At 43.5% G+C, this 20,322-nt stretch overlaps 1 protein-coding gene across 1 annotated transcript in view; it reads left to right on the forward strand.

The window, feature by feature from the left end:
• LOC118966076 (testican-2) overlaps window positions 1–20,322 on the forward strand; it is a 113,546-nt gene that overhangs the window by 18,564 nt on the left and 74,660 nt on the right. Inside the window, exon 2 of the mRNA XM_090217729.1 lies at window positions 15,998–16,043. Coding sequence (XP_090073855.1) covers window positions 15,998–16,043 — 46 coding nt within the window. The remainder of the gene's footprint in view (window positions 1–15,997; window positions 16,044–20,322) is intronic.

The raw sequence follows: 20,322 nt of genomic DNA on the forward strand, positions 1-20,322 counted from the left end.
GTTATGGAGGGGTGTGTGTGCTTGTTGGTATACGTGTGTGTGTGTTCAGACTCTGCCTGGCCTCAGTATTTACTGTTGGTCAACAGTAGTGCACTATATAGGGAATACAGGGCCATTTGAGATGCTTAACGAGATGACAAGGACATGATGTGTTGACCCTGCGTGTCCAACAGCTGTGTTTATAGAGTGTGTGTGTGTGTGTGTGTGTTTTGTGTGTGCGTGTGTGTTCGTAGGACAAACTCGTTAATTTGCAGATTGGGAAGTGTAATGTATCTGCAGTACACAGTCATATTGAACTGACCTTAATCAAGCAGATCGTACAGCAGCAACGGGCCAGCCAGCTAAATCACATGTAGCTTTTCTCCTCGGCTGAACGAGCAGCAGCACAGTCCCAATGAGGCCTGATGTACTTCTGCCTCATAGCGTTACACAGAGGTGAGGTAGTGTCCCAAACGACACCCTATTCCCTATAGGGGGGGGGCCCTGGTCAAAAGTAGTGCACTACGTAGGGAATAGGGTGCCGTTTGGGAAGGGCCCCAGAGTGTGGTCTGTTGTGTTGTTTTGATATCCACCAGCTACTGTGGAAGATTGACATTATCCAGTGGTGTAAAGTACTACTTAAGTAGTTTTTTAGGGTATCTGTACTTTACTATTCATATTTTTTACTACTTTTACTTCACTAAATTCCTAAAGAAAATTCTGTACTTTCTACTCTATACATTTTCCCCTGACACCCAAAAGTACTCGTTACATTTTGAATGCTTAGCAGGATAGGAAAATGGTCTAATTCCCGAAATTGAAGAGAACTGGTCCTCTCTACTGCCTCTGATCTGGAGGACTCACTAAACAGAGAACATCCCTGGTCATCCCTACTGCCTCTGATCTGGAGGACTCACTAAACAGAGAACATCCCTGGTCATCCCTACTGCCTCTGATCTGGAAGACTCACTAAACAGAGAACATCCCTGGTCATCCCTACAGCCTCTTATCTGGAGGACTCACTAAACAGAGAACATCCCTGGTCGTCCCTACTGCCTCTGATCTGGAGGACTCACTAAACAGAGAACCTCCCTGGTCATCCCTACTGCCTCTGATCTGGAGGACTCACTAAACAGAGAACATCCCTGGTCATCCCTACTGCCTCTGATCTGGTGGGCTCACTAAACAGAGAACATCCCTGGTCATCTCTACTGTCTCTGATCTGGAGGACTCACTAAACAGAGAACATCCCTGGTCATCCCTACTGTCTCTGATCTGGAGGACTCACTAAACAGAGAACATCCCTGGTCGTCCCTACTGCCTCTGATCTGGAGGACTCACTAAACAGAGAACATCCCTGGTCATCCCTACTGCCTCTGATCTGGAGGACTCACTAAACAGAGAACATCCCTGGTCATCCCTACTGCCTCTGATCTGGAGGACTCACTAAACAGAGAACATCCCTGGTCGTCCCTACTGAATCTGATCTGGAGGACTCACTAAACAGAGAACATCCCTGGTCATCCCTACTGCCTCTGATCTGGAGGACTCACTAAACAGAGAACATCCCTGGTCATCCATACTGCCTCTGATCTGGTGGGCTCACTAAACAGACAACATCCCTGGTCATCCCTACTGCCTCTGATCTGGAGGACTCACTAAACAGAGAACATCCCTGGTCGTCCCTACTGCCTCTGATCTGGTGGGCTCACTAAACAGAGAACATCCCTGGTCATCCCTACTGCCTCTGATCTGGAGGACTCACTGAACAGAGAACATCCCCGGTCATCCATACTGCCTCTGATCTGGAGGACACACTAAACAGAGAACATCCCTGGTCATCCATACAGCCTCTGATCTGGAGGACTCACTAAACAGAGAACATCCCTGGTCATCCATACTGCCTCTGATCTGGAGGACTCACTAAACAGAGAACATCCCTGGTCATCCATACAGCCTCTGATCTGGAGGACTCACTAAACAGAGAACATCCCTGGTCATCCATACTGCCTCTGATCTGGTGGGCTCACTAAACAGACAACATCCCTGGTCATCCCTACTGCCTCTGATCTGGAGGACTCACTAAACAGAGAACATCCCTGGTCGTCCCTACTGCCTCTGATCTGGTGGGCTCACTAAACAGAGAACATCCCTGGTCATCCCTACTGCCTCTGATCTGGAGGACTCACTGAACAGAGAACATCCCCGGTCATCCATACTGCCTCTGATCTGGAGGACACACTAAACAGAGAACATCCCTGGTCATCCATACAGCCTCTGATCTGGAGGACTCACTAAACAGAGAACATCCCTGGTCATCCCTACAGCCTCTGATCTGGAGGACTCACTAAACAGAGAACATCCCTGGTCATCCATACTGCCTCTGATCTGGAGGACTCACTAAACAGAGAACATCCCTGGTCATCCATACAGCCTCTGATCTGGAGGACTCACTAAACAGAGAACATCCCTGGTCATCCCTACTGCCTCTGATCTGGTGGACTCACTAAACAGAGAACATCCCTGGTCATCCCTACAGCCTCTGATCTGGAGGACTCACTAAACAGAGAACATCCCTGGTCATCCATACTGCCTCTGATCTGGAGGACTCACTAAACAGAGAACATCCCTGGTCATCCATACAGCCTCTGATCTGGAGGACTCACTAAACAGAGAACATCCCTGGTCATCCCTACTGCCTCTGATCTGGTGGACTCACTAAACAGAGAACATCCCTGGTCATCCCTACTGCCTCTGATCTGGAGGACTCACTAAACAGAGAACATCCCTGGTCATCCATACTGCCTCTGATCTGGAGGACTCACTAAACAGAGAACATCCCTGGTCATCCCTACTGCCTCTGATCTGGAGGACTCACTAAACAGAGAACATCCCTGGTCGTCCCTACTGCCTCTGATCTGGAGGACTCACTAAACAGAGAACATCCCTGGTCATGCCTACTGCCTCTGATCTGGAGGACTCACTAAACACAAATGCTTTGTTTTTAAATGATGTTTGAGCGTGGCCCCTGCCTATCCGTAAATGTAAATAACAAGAATATCGTGCCGTCTGGTTTGCTTAATATAAGGAATGTGAAATGATTTATACATTTACTTTTGAAACTTAAGTATATTTAAAACCAAATATTTGTAGACTTTTATTCAAGTAGCGTTTTTACTGGGTGACTTTCACTTTTACTTGAGTCATTTTCTATTAAGGTATCTTTACTTTTACTCAAGTAGGACAATGGGGTACTTTTTCCACTTATCAGGGGCCAGCACAATGCCATTTGTTCTCATTCCCCTCACAGACAGACAGACAGATAATTAGCCAGGGAGTGTATTTACCTTGGCATCCCTGTGATTTAGTGTCCTGTAAGGAACCCTGTGACCACACACACACACACACACACACACACACACACACACACACACACACACACACACACACACACACACACACACACACACACACACACTCTGTGATGGTTATCATCATCGTTTGCTCTCAGCCATTCCATGATAATTAATAACAGTTTATAAATGGAGATGAATCTGTCTCCATATGACCTAGCCAGTAAGCCTATTTCATATTGACCCCAAATGTTCATTAAAATGGGAAAACACCCTCAAATGTGATCAGAATGAGAAAACAGACTCCCGGGTGGTGCTGTGGTCTAAGGCACTGCATCGCATTGCCAGCTGTGCCACCAGAGATCCTAGTTTGAGTCCAGGCTCTGTTGCAGCCAGTGTCGTCCGGGTTAGGGAAGGGTTTGACCGGCAGGGAGGTTCTTGTCCCATCGCGCTTTAGTGACTCCTGTGGCGGGCATGATGCTATGCACGCTGTCACGGTGGCCAGGTGTACAAGTGTTTCCTTCAACACATTGGTGCGGCTGGCTTCCCGGGTTACGTGGGCATTGTGTCAAGAAGCAGTGCGGCTTGGCTGTGTTGTGTTTCGGGAAGACGCACGGCTCTCGACCTTCACCTCTCCCGAGTCCGTAGGGGAGTTGCAGCGATGGGACAAGACTGTAACTACCAATTGGAATCCACGCAAAAGGGTAATTTAAAAGAATGAGCCAAACATTCTACAAATCAGTAGATCTGTTTTCAATCCCAGCTGAATTCATTTGGGGGATTTAGATGACATTATAAATCAGACGAAGAGACTATGACTATATCTGTAATGCTTTCAACAGGTCAGTAGGGCTCTGGTTCTAAAGTAGTGCACTTTAGAGGGAATATGGTGTTGTTGGGATGCAGACCATGTTGTGGTTATTCATTTGTAATGTCACACGGAAGAACACTGTAGCATCACCCACCCATGTTGCATCATGACTTAGAACTGAAGATACACACAGAATAAGCACTTCAGAGCCATTTCTTTCACCGGTAATAAACCTGTCACCATCCCTACAGTGAATCGTGCTGGTGGAAGCATCATGCTGTGGGGGTTGTTTTTCAGCGGCAGGGCCTGAGAGACTAGTCGGGATCGAGGCAAAGATGAACGGAGCAAAGTACAGAGAGATACTCGATGAAAACCTGCTCAACAGCGCTCAGGACCTCAGACTGGGGGCGATGGTTCGCCTTCCAACAGGACAATGACCCTAAGCACACAGCCAAGACAACGCAGGAGTGGCTTCGGGACAAGTGTCTGAATGTCCTTGAGTGGCCCAGCCAGAGCCCAGACTTGGACCCGATCGAACATCTCTGGAGAGACCTGAAAATAGTTGTTCACCGACGCTCCCCATCCAACCTGACAGAGCTTGACAGGATCTGCAGAGAAGAATGGGAGAAACTCCCTACATTTTAGAATAAGGCTGTAACGTAAGAAAATGTGGAAAAAGTCAAGGGGTCTGAATACTTTCCGAAGGCACTGTAGATAGACTCCTCATGCATAAGCTGCCTGCGATCCCAAAGGTGTGTGTGTTTTTCTCACCTCCATTAGCTAAACAATGCCGTTGAATGGAGAGAAGAAGAGTGGAGAGGAAGAGAGGAGGCTAGTTTTCTACTGGAATCCTTTCCTTAGAATCCTTTCCTCAGAATCCTTTCCTCAGAATCCTTTCCTCAGAATCTTTTCCTCAGAATCCTTTCCTCAGAATCCTTTCCTCAGAATCCTTTCCTCAGAATCCTTTCCTCAGAATCTTTTCCTCAGAATCCTTTCCTCAGAATCCTTTCCTCAGAATCCTTTCCTCAGAATCCTTTCCTCAGAATCTTTTCCTCAGAATCCTTTCCTCAGAATCTTTTCCTCAGAATCCTTTCCTCAGAATCCTTTCCTCAGAATCTTTTCCTCAGAATCTTTTCCTCAAAATCCTTTCCTCAGAATCCTTTCCTCAGAATCCTTTCCTCAGAATCTTTTCCTCAGAATCCTTTCCTCAGAATCTTTTCCTCAGAATCCTTTCCTCAGAATCCTTTCCTCAGAATCCTTTCCTCAGAATCTTTTCCTCAGAATCTTTTCCTCAGAATCTTTTCCTCAGAATCCTTTCCTCAGAATTCTTTACTCAGAATCTTTTCCTCAGAATCTTTTCCTCAGAATCTTTTCCTCAGAATTCTTTCCTCAGAATCCTTTCCTCAGAATTCTTCTCCAATTACAGGATGTCTCAGAGCATGCAGAGCCTCGCTCCGTCCTGCTGCACCTACAGTACTGTACTTTATGTCCCGTGTGTGTGTGTGTGTGTGTGTGTGCGTGCGCGCGTGTGTGTGTGTGCGTGCGCGCGTGTGCGTGTGAGTGCGTGTGTGGTCTTTTGATGTGCCAACGCTGCTCCATGATTAGAGGTCCCTAGTTGGAAGACTCTGAGCATTAGAGCATGTGGGAGGAAACACAACACGTCTTTGTGATGCAACTTCCTGAAATGAGGTCATGTTCAACCAATGGCAGAAAACCAAATGTTGTTTGGCAGGATGTCTTTTTGAGGGTTTTTGTGTGTGTGTGTGTCTGTCCTCATGGTCATGGCTGAATGAAAGAAACAGGGAACGTCTCGACTGCCACATCTCAGAGAGCCGTCCCAGGAATCGCTTTGCTTTGAGAGAGAAAAATAAAAATTTGCAAAATATTTCAGCTGTGAAAATCTGTTTCATGTCCAGACCTGGACAGAATGATACACTTTAGTTCCCTTCTTCATGTCCAGGTGAGAAACCGCTGTGCTTCACTATTGTGCATTCTACAGGCCTGGACTGATCCATATAGTTCCCTTTTGAAACGCTCTTAATGCATTTCTATGTGGATAACGGCTGTGGGGCTACAACTCACCTTCTCTCTCATTTCAAAACCTGCTGGTTCCTAGAGAGAGAGAGAGAGTGAAAATCACTGCTGTTTACAATGCACTCAGAGAGGAGAGCTAACTCCATCACTGTGAAAATCACTGCTGTTTACAATGCACTCAGAGAGGAGAGCTAACTCCATCAATGTGAAAATCACTGCTGTTTACAATGCACTCAGAGAGGAGAGCTAACTCCATCACTGTGAAAATCACTGCTGTTTACAATGCACTCAGAGAGGAGAGCTAACTCCCATCACTGTGAAAATCACTGCTGTTTACAATGCACTCAGAGAGGAGAGCTAACTCCATCACTGTGAAAATCACTGCTGGCAGTGGAGAGGAGTTTACAATGCACTCAGAGAGGAGAGACATCACTGTTACCCTCCCTGTCAGGGAGGAGAGACATCACTGTTACCCTCCCTGTCAGAGAGCAGAGACATCACTGTTACCCTCCCTGTCAGAGAGGAGAGACACCACTGTTACCCTCCCTGTCAGAGAGGAGAGACATCACTGTTACCCTCCCTGTCAGAGAGGAGAGACATCACTGTTACCCTCCCTGTCAGAGAGCAGAGACATCACTGTTACCCTCCCTGTCAGAGAGCAGAGACATCACTGTTACCCTCCCTGACAGAGAGCAGAGACATCAGTGTTACCCTCCCTGACAAAGTAACATGAATTTCCCAGTGCCAAGCATTTTGGCAAGTGGTGCATTTCACAGAGGCCTGTTTTCAGAGTGGTGCATTTCTCAGAGTGGTGCATTTCACAGAGTGGTGCATTTCACAGAGTGGTGCATTTCACAGAGTGGTGCATTTCACAGAGGCCTGTTTTCAGAGTTGTGCATTTCTCAGAGGCACTGTGACCAGGCTAATAAGTCTCAGTGACAGGGCACTGTGACCAGGCTAATAAGTCTCAGTGACAGGGCACTGTGACCAGGCTAATAAGTCTCAGTGACAGGGCACTGTGACCAGGCTAATAAGTCTCAGTGACAGGGCACTGTGACCAGGTTAATAAGTCTCAGTGACAGGGCACTGTGACCAGGCTAATAAGTCTCAGTGACAGGGCACTGTGACCAGGTTAATAAGTCTCATTGACAGGGCACTGTGACCCGGTTAATAAGTCTCAGTGACAGGGTACTGTGACCCGGTTAATAAGTCTCAGTGACAGGGTACTGTGACCAGCCTAATAAGTCTCAGTGACACGGTACTGTGACCAGGCTAATAAGTCTCAGTGACACGGTACTGTGACCAGGCTAATAAGTCTCAGTGACAGGGCACTGTGACCAGGCTAATAAGTCTCAGTGACAGGGCTGTCTGGAGGCACCCCATCTAGAGGAGTTATGGTGGGGTGTTTGTGCTAAGTGTTGCTGGAACATAGTCATTTCAGACAGAATAGTAATTTCAGACAGAACACCCATTCCAGACAGAACACCCATTTCAGACAGAACACCCATTCCAGACAGAACACCCATTTCAGACAGAACACCCATTCCAGACAGAACACCCATTCCAGACAGAACACCCATTTCAGACAGGACACCCATTTCAGACAGAACACCCATTCCAGACAGAACACCCATTTCAGACAGACATTTTTGGCAATGTTTATATGAGCGACTTTCAAACAACCCCTTATTTAGCACTTTGTTGCAGGTGAAATGAGCCTCTGACTAGATGGCATTGTCTTTGTGTCCCAAATGTCAAAAGTAGTGCACTATGTAGGGAATATGGTGCCATTTGGGAGGAAACCTACGTGACCTATGGAGTAAGGGGGAGGGGGTGGCAGTGGGTATTTAAATCCTAAACGGACCCCCTCACCAGGCCTGTGCTGTTAGGTGAGATAGACGTGAATTCAGAGCAGCTCAGTCAGGCAGGTTGTGGCCAGACATTTCCAGGCTAATAGTGTTCCTGGAGGAGCAGAACACAGCATCTGGCCAGTCAGAGGATCCATTACTGCTGTTTTACACCAGCTATATTACAGGGCTGTGGACCAACAGCAGGAGAGGTGCTATCCATGATATGAATCACATAACTCAAGGGACCTCTGCTCCGTAGAGTGAATATCATACCACCACTGGTCACTGCTCCCCACAATCTCTCTCTCTCTCTCTCTCTCTCTCTCTCCCTCTCTCTCGGCCCAGCCTCTCCCTTCCCACAGCCTCTTTTTCTTTCTCTCTCTCTCTCTCTCTCTCTCCCTCTCTCTCAGCCCAGCCTCTCCCTTCCCACAGCCTCTTTTTTTTTTCTCTCTCTCTCTCTCTCTCTCTCTCTCTCTATCTCTCTCCCCTTGCCCAAGCCTCTCTCTCTTTCTCAGCCTCTCTCTCTCTCTCAATTCAAATTCAATATGCTTTAGTGGCACGAAGGACAACGTCAGTGTTGCCGAAGTGAAGAGATACACACCCCCCCCCCCCCCCTCCACTCTACAGACAGCTATATTGGTCCGTTAATACAAGACTCGTAAAAGGCCCACTACTTTAGTGAAGCAGCATCCTCAGCACCTCTACTTCCCACGGCTAGGATTCTATGAACATTCCTCTCTGAAATAGTTTGCTACTTAAATCGCACAGCAGTTTTTTTTACTTAATGCAGTAGCTATGTTCCAAAGCGTCATCTTCAATGAGATGTTTAATATGTTAGCTAGCTGAAGCCTCGCTGAAATGTCCATATAATGCAGTTCCATTATTAAGCTGTGCTGCTGTGTTGCTGTGTTGCTGTGCTGCTGTGCTGCTGTGTTGCTGTGCTGCTGTGTTGCTGTGCTGCTGTGTTGCTGTTCTGCTGTGTTGCTGTGCTGCTGTGCTGCTGTGTTGCTGTGTTGCTGTGCTGCTGTGTTGCTGTGCTGCTGTGTTGCTGTGTTGCTGTGTTGCTGTGCTGATGTGCTGATCTGCTGCTGTGCTGCTGTGCTGCTGTGCTGCTGTTCTGCTGTGTTGCTGTGCTGATGTGCTGCTGTGTTGCTGTGCTGATGTGCTGCTGTGCTGATCTGCTGCTGTGTTGCTGTGTTGCTGTGTTGCTGTGCTGCTGTGTTGCTGTGCTGCTGTGCTGCTGTGTTGCTGTTAAAGGTTGGCAGTTGGTTCACTTCTCCCTCTACACTGAAAACCAGGAGAATAGAGAGGCCATTTTAAGACACGATGACAGACAGGATAACAGGATGCTAGACAGGATAACAAACAGGATAACAGACAGGATCACAGACAGGATAACAGCATAACAGACATGATAACAAACAGACTAACAGGATAACAGACAGGATAGCAGACAAGATCACAGACAGGCTACCAGGATAACAGACATGATCACAGACAAGCTAACATGATAACAAACAGGATAATAGACAGGATAACATGAGGGATGCTGGCCCATGTTGACTCAAATGCTTCCCACAGTTGTGCCAAGTTGGCTGGATGTCCTTTGGGTGGTTGACCATTCTTGATGCACACAGGAAACTGCTGAGCATGAAAAACCCAGCAGTGTTGCAGTTCTTGACACAAACCGTTGCGCCTGACTCAAACCGTTGCGCCAGGCGTCTACTACCATTTCCTGTTCAAAGACAATTCAATATGTTTTGTCTTGCCCAGTCCCCCTCTGAATGGCACACAGACACAATCCATGTCTCAAGGCTTAAAGATCATTATTTAACCCGTCTCCTCCCCTTCATCTACACTGATTGAAGTGGATTTAACAAGTGACATCAATAAGGGATCATAGCTTTCACCTGGATTCACCTGGTCAGTCTGTGTCATGGAAAGAGCAGGTGTTCCTAATGTTCTGTACACTCAGTGTATGACCAGGTGATATAGACTAATTATTAGTCTGTATCACCTGGGCATATATCTCTTTAATAGATATGAGACCAGGTGATATAGACTTTAATACCAGGTGATATAGACGTTAATAGATATAGAACCAGGTGATATAGACTTTAATAGATTTAGGACCAGGTGATATAGACTTTAATAGATATAGAACCAGGTGATATAGACTATAATACCAGGTGATATAGACTTTAATAGATATAGGACCAGGTGATATAGACTTTAATAGATATAGAACCAGGTGATATAGACTTTAATAGATATAGAACCAGGTGATATATACTATAATAGATATAGAACCAGGTGATATAGACTTTAATAGATATAGAACCAGGTGATATAGACTTTAATAGATTTAGAACCAGGTGATATATACTATAATAGATATAGAACCAGGTGATATAGACTATAATAGATATAGAACCAGGTGATATAGACTTTAATAGATTTAGAACCAGGTGATATATACTATAATAGATATAGAACCAGGTGATATATACTATAATAGATATAGAACCAGGTGATCTAGACTTTAATAGATATAGAACCAGGTGATCTAGACTTTAATAGATATAGAACCAGGTGATATCGACTTTAATACCAGGTGATATAGACTTTAATAGATATAGAACCAGGTGATATAGACTTTAATAGATATAGAACCAGGTGATCTAGACTTTAATAGATATAGAACCAGGTGATATCGACTTTAATACCAGGTGATATAGACTTTAATAGATATAGAACCAGGTGATATAGACTTTAATAGATATAGATCCGGGTGATATATACTATAATAGATATAGAACCAGGTGATATCGACTTTAATACCAGGTGATATAGACTTTAATAGATATAGAACCAGGTGATATAGACTTTAATAGATATAGAACCAGGTGATATAGACTTTAATAGATATAGAACCAGGTGATATAGACGTGAATAGATATAGACCCATGTGATATATACTATAATAGATATAGAACCAGGTGATATAGACTTTAATAGATTTAGGACCAGGTGATATAGACTTTAATAGATATAGACCCATGTGATATATACTATAATAGATATAGAACCAGGTGATATAGACTATAATAGATATAGAACCAGGTGATATAGACACTAATAGATATGGAACCAGATGATATAGACTATACTAGATATAGGACCAGATGATATAGACTATAATAGATATAGAACCAGGTGATATAGACTATAATATATATAGAACCAGATGATATAGACTTTAATAGATATAGAACCAGATGATATAGACTATAATAGATATAGAACCAGGTGATATAGACTTTAATAGATATAGAACCAGGTGATATAGACTTTAATAGATATAGAACCAGGTTATATAGACTATAATAGATATGGGACCAGGTGATATAGACTTTAATAGATATAGAACCAGGTGATATAGACTTTAATAGATATAGAACCAGATGATATAGACTATAATAGATATAGAACCAGGTGATATAGACTTTAATAGATATAGAACCAGGTGATATAGACTATAATAGATATAGAACCAGATGATATAGACTATAATAGATATAGAACCAGTTGATATAGACTTTAATAGATATAGAACCAGATGATATAGACTATAATAGATATAGAACCAGGTGATATAGACTTTAATAGATATAGAACCAGGTGATATAGACTTTAATAGATATAGAACCAGGTGATATAGACTATAATAGATATGGGACCAGGTGATATAGACTTTAATAGATATGGGACCAGATGATATAGACTATAATAGATATAGAACCAGGTGATATAGACTATAATAGATATAGAACCAGATGATATAGACTATAATAGATATGGAACCAGATGATATAGAGTTTAATAGATATAGAACCAGATGATATAGAGTTTAATAGATATAGAACCAGGTGATATAGACTATAATAGATATAGAACCAGGTGATATAGACTATAATAGATATAGAACCAGGTGATATAGACTATAATAGATATAGAACCAGGTGATATAGACTATAATAGATATAGAACCAGGTGATATAGACTATAATAGATATAGAACCAGGTGATATAGACTATAATAGATATAGAACCAGGTGATATAGACTTTAATAGATATAGAACCAGGTGATATAGACTTTAATAGATATAGAACCAGGTGATATAGACTATAATAGATATGGGACCAGGTGATATAGACTTTAATAGATATGGGACCAGATGATATAGACTATAATAGATATAGAACCAGGTGATATAGACTATAATAGATATAGAACCAGATGATATAGACTATAATAGATATGGAACCAGATGATATAGAGTTTAATAGATATAGAACCAGATGATATAGAGTTTAATAGATATAGAACCAGGTGATATAGACTATAATAGATATAGAACCAGGTGATATAGACTATAATAGATATAGAACCAGGTGATATAGACTATAATAGATATAGAACCAGGTGATATAGACTATAATAGATATAGAACCAGATGATATAGACTATAATAGATATGGAACCAGATGATATAGAGTTTAATAGATATAGAACCAGATGATATAGAGTTTAATAGATATGGGACTTGTCAATTTACTGACAACACAAAACATGTTATTTACCTTAGAGAAACGGCCTGGTCTGAAATGAAATGGTGAAGTCCTACGACTCTGCTCTGCTCTGTGATGTAACCTGACGTCAGACTTTATAGCCTTCCTCCCGTTGCCTCTCTGTGGGGCAGCGTACCAAATGGAACCCTGTTCCCTATATGGACCAGGGCCTATATAGGGCTCTGGTTAAAAGTAGTGCACTGTGTAGGGAATAGAGCACCATTTGGGATGCGGGCTGCCTCTCTGGCTCTCCCTGTGTGGGCTGTAAACATCCCATAGTGATATATTGTACATAGGTTCTCAGTACTGCTAACTAGACAGAGAACGATGTTTATTTACTAGCTTGAGTTACGGGAGGAAGGGAAGGGGCTGGGCTGTATTTCTGCTGAATACAGGGGGGCGGGCCAGTGAATGATAGAACAAATATGGTAGGGCTGTGGTGTGTGTTTGTTTGTTTGTGTGTGTGTTTGTTTGTGTGTGTTTGTGTGTGTGTGTGTGTGTGTGTGTGTGTGTGTGTGTGTGTGTGTGTGTGTGTGTGTGTGTGTGTGTGTGTGTGTGTGTGTGTGTGTGTGTGTGTGTGTGTGTGTGTGTTGTTGTGTAAATGACCTTGGACTGATTCCAGAACAGTGAAATGGAATAAATGAAAGGACTTCCTGTGTTAACTCAATGGTGTATTTTACACCAAATACCAACTGTCTATCCCGTCAATTCTGTGACACTGAGTGTCCTGTGTCCCAAATTCTACCCTATTCCCTGTGTAGTGCACTACATATACTTTTAATCAGGGCCGTATCGGCCCGCTTGGGACACCAACTCAGTCCATACTCAGTGTGTTTTGTTCCTACTTAACGTTGAAGGAAATCCAAATCACTTCGTCGGCCGCTTGGTGCCCTGCGGTCCATTGACTTTGATGACTCCAGACAGTTTTCTAGTTTTCTTGGTTGATAGCACTACTTCACAGACTGTAGACATGACAGGTGGACAGACAGACTGTAGACATGACAGGTGGACAGACAGTGTCGGCAGCCGCGCTGGTAAACAGTGAGAGAATGATCCGTGCTAGGTGGTGATTGGGCAGCTGCTGGTAAACAGGGAGAGAATGATCCGTGCTAGGTGGTGATTGGGCAGCTGCTGGTAAACAGCGAGAGAATGGTCCGTGCTAGGTGGTGATTGGGCAGCTGCTGGTAAACAGGGAGAGAATGATCCGTGCTAGGTGGTGATTGGGCAGCTGCCGGTAAACAGGGAGTGAATGATCCGTGCTAGGTGGTGATTGGGCAGCTACAGGGAGAGAATGATCCGTGCTAGGTGGTGATTGGGCAGCTGCTGGTAAACAGGGAGAGAATGATCCGTGCTAAGTGGTGATTGGGCAGCTGCTGGTAAACAGGGAGAGAATGATCTGTGCTAGGTGGTGATTGGGCCCCCTGCCAACTGATAGAAGTGGAACCTGATCATCCTTTCCTTAATAGGCCACAATCCTCATACTGCGTGTATATGTGTGTGTGTGCGTGGGTGCGTGCGTGCGTGTGTGTGTGCGTGTGTGTGTCAGTGTGTGGGAGGGTTAATAGGGCCCTATAATCCCCTCCAAATGTCTTCTGAAAGGAGGCAGATTCCCGCAGGATAAGAAGCAGGCAGACTAAGGCCTGTATTTTCAATCAGTGTGCATTAGGAGTTGACAGTTTAACTGCTGCTGCCGTTGCTGAATCAAGCTCTGAATGGGGAAAACTTCAATGGTAATGTTTTTGTGAAGAAGTAATTTTCTTTACTCTAACAATGACCTTCTGCTTTTCTCTCTCTCTCTTTCTTTCTCTCCTCTCCCACGTCACCGTTCATCACTACAGGAAGTTGAGGTTAGTAAAAACCTTCTAGATCCGGTTTGTCTGTTCGGCCTTTTCATGTTGACGTTTCTCTTTAAACCGGAGGAGGAGGATTTGGGAATCTGTCCAATTCTCTCTCTTTGGACTGCAGATGTTACCTGCCCTTTTCAATCAAGAGTAGTCAATGTTTCTGCTTGATAGGAGCAAGCTAGCTACTTCTAGCTAGCTAGCCATTGATTCATGAAAAGTATCACTTATTATGTCTCATGGTCTTAGTTCAACTGACAAACCGCATTATAACACCTGACATTAAACTGCCTAGCTGCATTATAACACCTGACATTAAATTGCCTATTTGCATTATAACACCTGACATTAAACTGCCTAGCTGCATTATAACACCTGACATTAAACTGCCAAACCGCATTATAACACCTGACATTAAACTGCCAAACCGCATTATAACACCTGACATTAAACTGCCAAACTGCATTATAACACCTGACATTAAACTGCCTAGCTGCATTATAACACCTGACATTAAACTGCCAAACCGCATTATAACACCTGACATTAAACTGCCAAACCGCATTATAACACCTGACATTAAACTGCCAAACCGCATCATAACACCTGACATTAAACTGCCAAACTGCATTATAACACCTGACATTAAACTGCCTAGCTGCATTATAACACCTGACATTAAACTGCCTAGCTGCATTATAACACCAGACATTAAACTATTACACTTCAACAGCCCAGAAATATAGATTTATGCATGTGACCCAATTGGCACCGTGTTCCCTATAAACTGGCCCTGGTGAAAACGTAGTGCACTATAAAGGGAACAGCGTTCCATTTGAGACGTATCCCTTTAATGGATCTCGTCTGTCTCAACACTTCCTCTGAATATATGAAACGCCTTTGGCTTAAGTTGTTCAGCTTGACTTGAGAGCTCTGTGTTATACTGCTGGGATCCCAGTGTAGGATAAGGCCAAGCCAGTCGTAACAAACATAATCCTGTGGGTCCTCATCCACACGCACACACACACACGCGCACACACACACACACACACATACACGCACACGGGTCAGTAGAAATGGATACTATGGGAGATTTAGCATTTTTATCATAATTCTAACCCTCAAACACAACCAGAGACCAGTCTAACACCCCCAGAGACCAGTCTAACACCCCCAGAGACCAGTCAAACACCCCCAGAGAACAGTCTAACACCCCCAGAGACCAGTCACTATCACTACTATTATATGGCACTATATAGGGAAGTAGTGAGCAATAATAAAGAATAGGGTTCCGTTTGGTGCACACTCATTCTGAGAGTGTATATTCCCTGTGTGACAGGGAGGAAGCTAAAATCACCACTTTACAGAGAGTGAGACCGTCTGTGATCTTCTGTTTTGTCCTTGGATATGTTGTTGTTGTTGTTGTTGTTGTTGTTGTTTACACTACGCTCTGCAACTCTGCAGTGACACTACTCCGATTCTCACATTCTCTCTAGGATGACTACATCAGGAATGTGGAGGAAACCCCAGTATCGGATGAAAGTAAGTTAAAGGAAATGATGTCATATAACCTTCTCTGTCTTCATGTTATCAAAAAAAACACAACGTTTTTTTTTTTTTTTTATGAAAAGTAATGTACACTACAGATGTTGTAAAAATGGGTTCCTGGATTGAGTGTGTGGAAAAGAACCATGGAGTCGCCATTTTGTTACACAACAAACGGAAGAAAACAGACTAAATAAAACAAGGGAGGGACTACCTAGACTGTTCCAATAAGAAACATTTCAAAAAACATTTTTTAAAATTGTTTAAATGAAAAGTAATGTACACTACAGATGTTGTAAAAATGGGTTCCTGGATTGAGTGTGTGGAAAAGAACCATGGAGTCGCCATTTTGTTACACAACAAACGGAAGAAAACAGACTAAATAAAACAAGGGAGGGACTACCTAGACTGTTCCAATAAGAAACATAAGAAACAAACAAACATTTTTGCTACGCTGTGCCCTAATGAACATGGCCCTGATCTGATGGAGCGTTGCTAGGGATTTCTGGTGAGGAGACGTGGAGACTGAGGGTCCGTTCCAAATGGCATCCTCTTCTCTATATCAGGGTTCCCCAGCTGGTGGCACGCAGGATGTATCATTTGTACCTCTTCCTCCCCTCATGTTTTCTGAGCAAAAAAAAACAAAGTTTTTATAAAATCTATTTTTGGTTGTTGTTGTTGGATTTTCATTGTTGGGCGTAAAAAAAAACTGTAAAAAGACTAGGAAATCAGCTCCAAGTGATTTTATTTGAGGAAATATGTGTTCCTATGCGTAAATAGCGAGACATATACCGATGTAATCAAGGTTTGAAATGATTCTGTTTTTGTCAAAAAATACTCTATCTGTTTGTGCTACTTGCGGTCAATGTGCAGTGTGCAAATGATTTGTAACTATGTTCCGGCCCCCTGACCATCCACTCAAGACAAAATCGTCCCTTGGCTGAATGTACTGTAGTTGGGGACCCCTGTTCTATATAGTACACTACCTACTGTATGGGAGCCCGATGGGAGCCCTATGGGCCCTAGTCAAAAGTAGTGCACTACATAGGGAATAGGGTCCCATTTGGCTCCCACAACATAGGCAATAGGTTCCCATTTGGGATGCAGAATGTTGATGATACATGAGGGGACTGGCTCTTCTTAGCGTGGAGAGGATGGAGAGCTGGTGTGATAATTGTTTCTGCTTCAGCTGAGGCTCAGCTCAGTGAATTCCCATAGGACTACCACTACGGAACACCCTGGGTTCTGCTGCTCAGCTCAGTGAATTCCCATAGGACTACCACTACTGAACACCCTGGGTTCTGCTGCTCAGCTCAGTGAATTCCCATAGGACTACCACTACTGAACACCCTGGGTTCTGCTGCTCAGCTCAGTGAATTCCCATAGGACTACCACTACTGAACACCCTGGGTTCTGCTGCTCAGCTCAGTGAATTCCCATAGGACTACCACTACGGAACACCCTGGGTTCTGCTGCTCAGCTCAGTGAATTCCCACAGGACTACCACTACTGAACACCCTGGGTTCTGCTGCTCAGCTCAGTGAATTCCCATAGGACTACCACTACTGAACACCCTGGGTTCTGCTGCTCAGCTCAGTGAATTCCCATAGGACTACCACTACGGAACACCCTGGGTTCTGCTGCTCAGCTCAGTGAATTCCCATAGGACTACCACTACGGAACACCCTGGGTTCTGCTGCTCAGCTCAGTGAATTCCCATAGGACTACCACTACGGAACACCCTGGGTTCTGCTGCTCTGCAGCTGCTGGCTCAGACAAACACCAATCGGCTCACTTCAATACAGGACATCAACTGTGCAATGAACAGAAAGCTATAGATATTATTGTATAGATATCTCTATTAGCTATAGGAAATGAACAATGAACAGAAAGCTATAGATATTATTGTATAGATATCCCTATTAGCTATAGGAAATGAACAATGAACAGAAAGCTATAGATATTATTGTATAGGAATCCCTATTAGCTATAGGAAATGAACAATGAACAGAAAGCTATAGATATTATTGTATAGATATCCCTATTAGCTATAGGAAATGAACAATGAACGGAAAGCTATAGATATTATTGTATAGATATCCCTATTAGCTATAGGAAATGAACAATGAACAGAAAGCTATAGATATTATTGTATAGATATCCCTATTAGTTATAGAAAATGAACAATGAACGGAAAGCAAATAAGCATGTACACTTGTATTTCTACACAAAAAGCTTGTCCTTTATAAAGAGTTCCCTGAGCTGTAAGGTGAGGAAGAAGTGCAGGATAAGCCCAGCTGTACTGTAGCTATCTACCCTGGCCATATCAAAACAGACCACAGCACAGAATGGAGAGGTCCATACTATCCCCTAGCTGTGTGGACCATCTCATTCCAATTCCTCACTGACCAGTGATCGATGCAAGGACATTATCACCTAGCTTTCTCTTAATGGTTATTATCATTATCGCTGTCACTGTATTTTCTTATTGAATGACGTACAGAACACAGGTTTAGAAATGTCCTTCCAGCGCAGGTTCCAGCGCCTTAAAAGCTCATCTAATCGGGTTTATGTTTCCATAGAAACTCAGTGCGTTGATACGTAGAGGGACTCGTTTCTGGACAGCTGATTTGCAGCTCACTCACGCTCTCTCCTGTATTTATGAGTCGCCTCTCTTCCAGAACCCATCCCCCCCCCCGTCCTCCCAACCAGGCTTTAGAAAGAGAGAGAGAGATAGACTGAGAGACAGAGAGACACAGAGAGAGCAGGAGGAGAGAGAGCAGAAGGAGAGAAAGAGAGAGAGACAGACTGAGAGACAGAGCGAGAGACAGACAGACTGAGAGACAGAGAGCAGGAGGAGAGAGAGACAGAGAGAGAGAGACAGACTGAGAGACTGAGAGAGAGACAGAGAGAGAGAGAGCAGAAGGAGACAGAGAGAGCAGAAGGAGAGACAGAGAGATCGCTGAGCGCCGGGCGGCAGCTTAAAACCCTGAAATTAGTCCTCTGTGTTTATAATGCTTCCAAATCCAACTCAGAGGAGAAATCAAATGAAATCCAAACAGGACAGCTTTAACCTGTATTAAGAGCTGCTGCGGCTGGACCCTGCCTTCTCTCCCAGCACACTGTTTACGTCCCGTAGGCTTGGTCTGTGTCTCAAATGGCATCCTATTCCCTATTTATTCAAAGTATTGCACTATATAGGGAATAGGGTACCATAGTAGTACACTATATAGTGAAGAGGGTGCCATTTAGGAGACACACAGTATCTCCTCAGAACTTATTCATTACACTGACTCAAATGAAAAGATGTTGTAAACAGCAACAACACTGCTGCTTTGTAGGGATGCTCTCTACTACAGGGATATTTACATCATGACTAAAACATTCTGTACTGAGAATGAACCCCCAGAATCAGACTGAATTAGGCCCCATGACAAGCTGGCTTAACCATCAACCATTTTATTTTCTTTCACATTTATTTGACGTGGTGATGATGTAATACACATCAGTTGACGTGGTGATGATGTAATACACATCAGTTGACTTAGTGATGATGTAATACACATCAGTTGACATGGTGATGATGTAATACACATCAGTTGACTTAGTGATGATGTAATACACATCAGTTGACGTGGTGATGATGTAATGCACATCAGTTGACGTGGTGATGATGTAATACACATCAGTTGACGTGGTGATGATGTAATACACATCAGTTGACTTAGTGATGATGTAATACACATCAGTTGACGTGGTGATGATGTAATGCACATCAGTTGACGTGGTGATGATGTAATACACATCAGTTGACGTGGTGATGATGTAATACACATCAGTTGACTTAGTGATGATGTAATGCACATCAGTTGACGTGGTGATGATGTAATACACATCAGTTGACTTAGTGATGATGCACAATGCACATCAGTTGACTTAGTGATGATGCACAATGCACATCAGTTGACTTAGTGATGATGTAATACACATCAGTTGACTTAGTGATGATGCACAATGCACATCAGTTGACTTAGTGATGATGCACAATGCACATCAGTTGACTTAGTGATGATGCACAATGCACATCAGTTGACTTAGTGATGATGTAATACACATCAGTTGACTTAGTGATGATGTAATACACATCAGTTGACTTAGTGATGATGCACAATGCACATCAGTTGACTTAGTGATGATGTAATGCACATCAGTTGACTTAGTGATGATGTAATACACATCAGTTGACTTAGTGATGATGCACAATGCACATCAGTTG

The sequence above is a fragment of the Oncorhynchus mykiss genome, chromosome 23 (assembly GCF_057628025.1).
Source record: "Oncorhynchus mykiss isolate SJ-2025 chromosome 23, ASM5762802v1, whole genome shotgun sequence".
Taxonomy (NCBI): domain Eukaryota; kingdom Metazoa; phylum Chordata; class Actinopteri; order Salmoniformes; family Salmonidae; genus Oncorhynchus; species Oncorhynchus mykiss.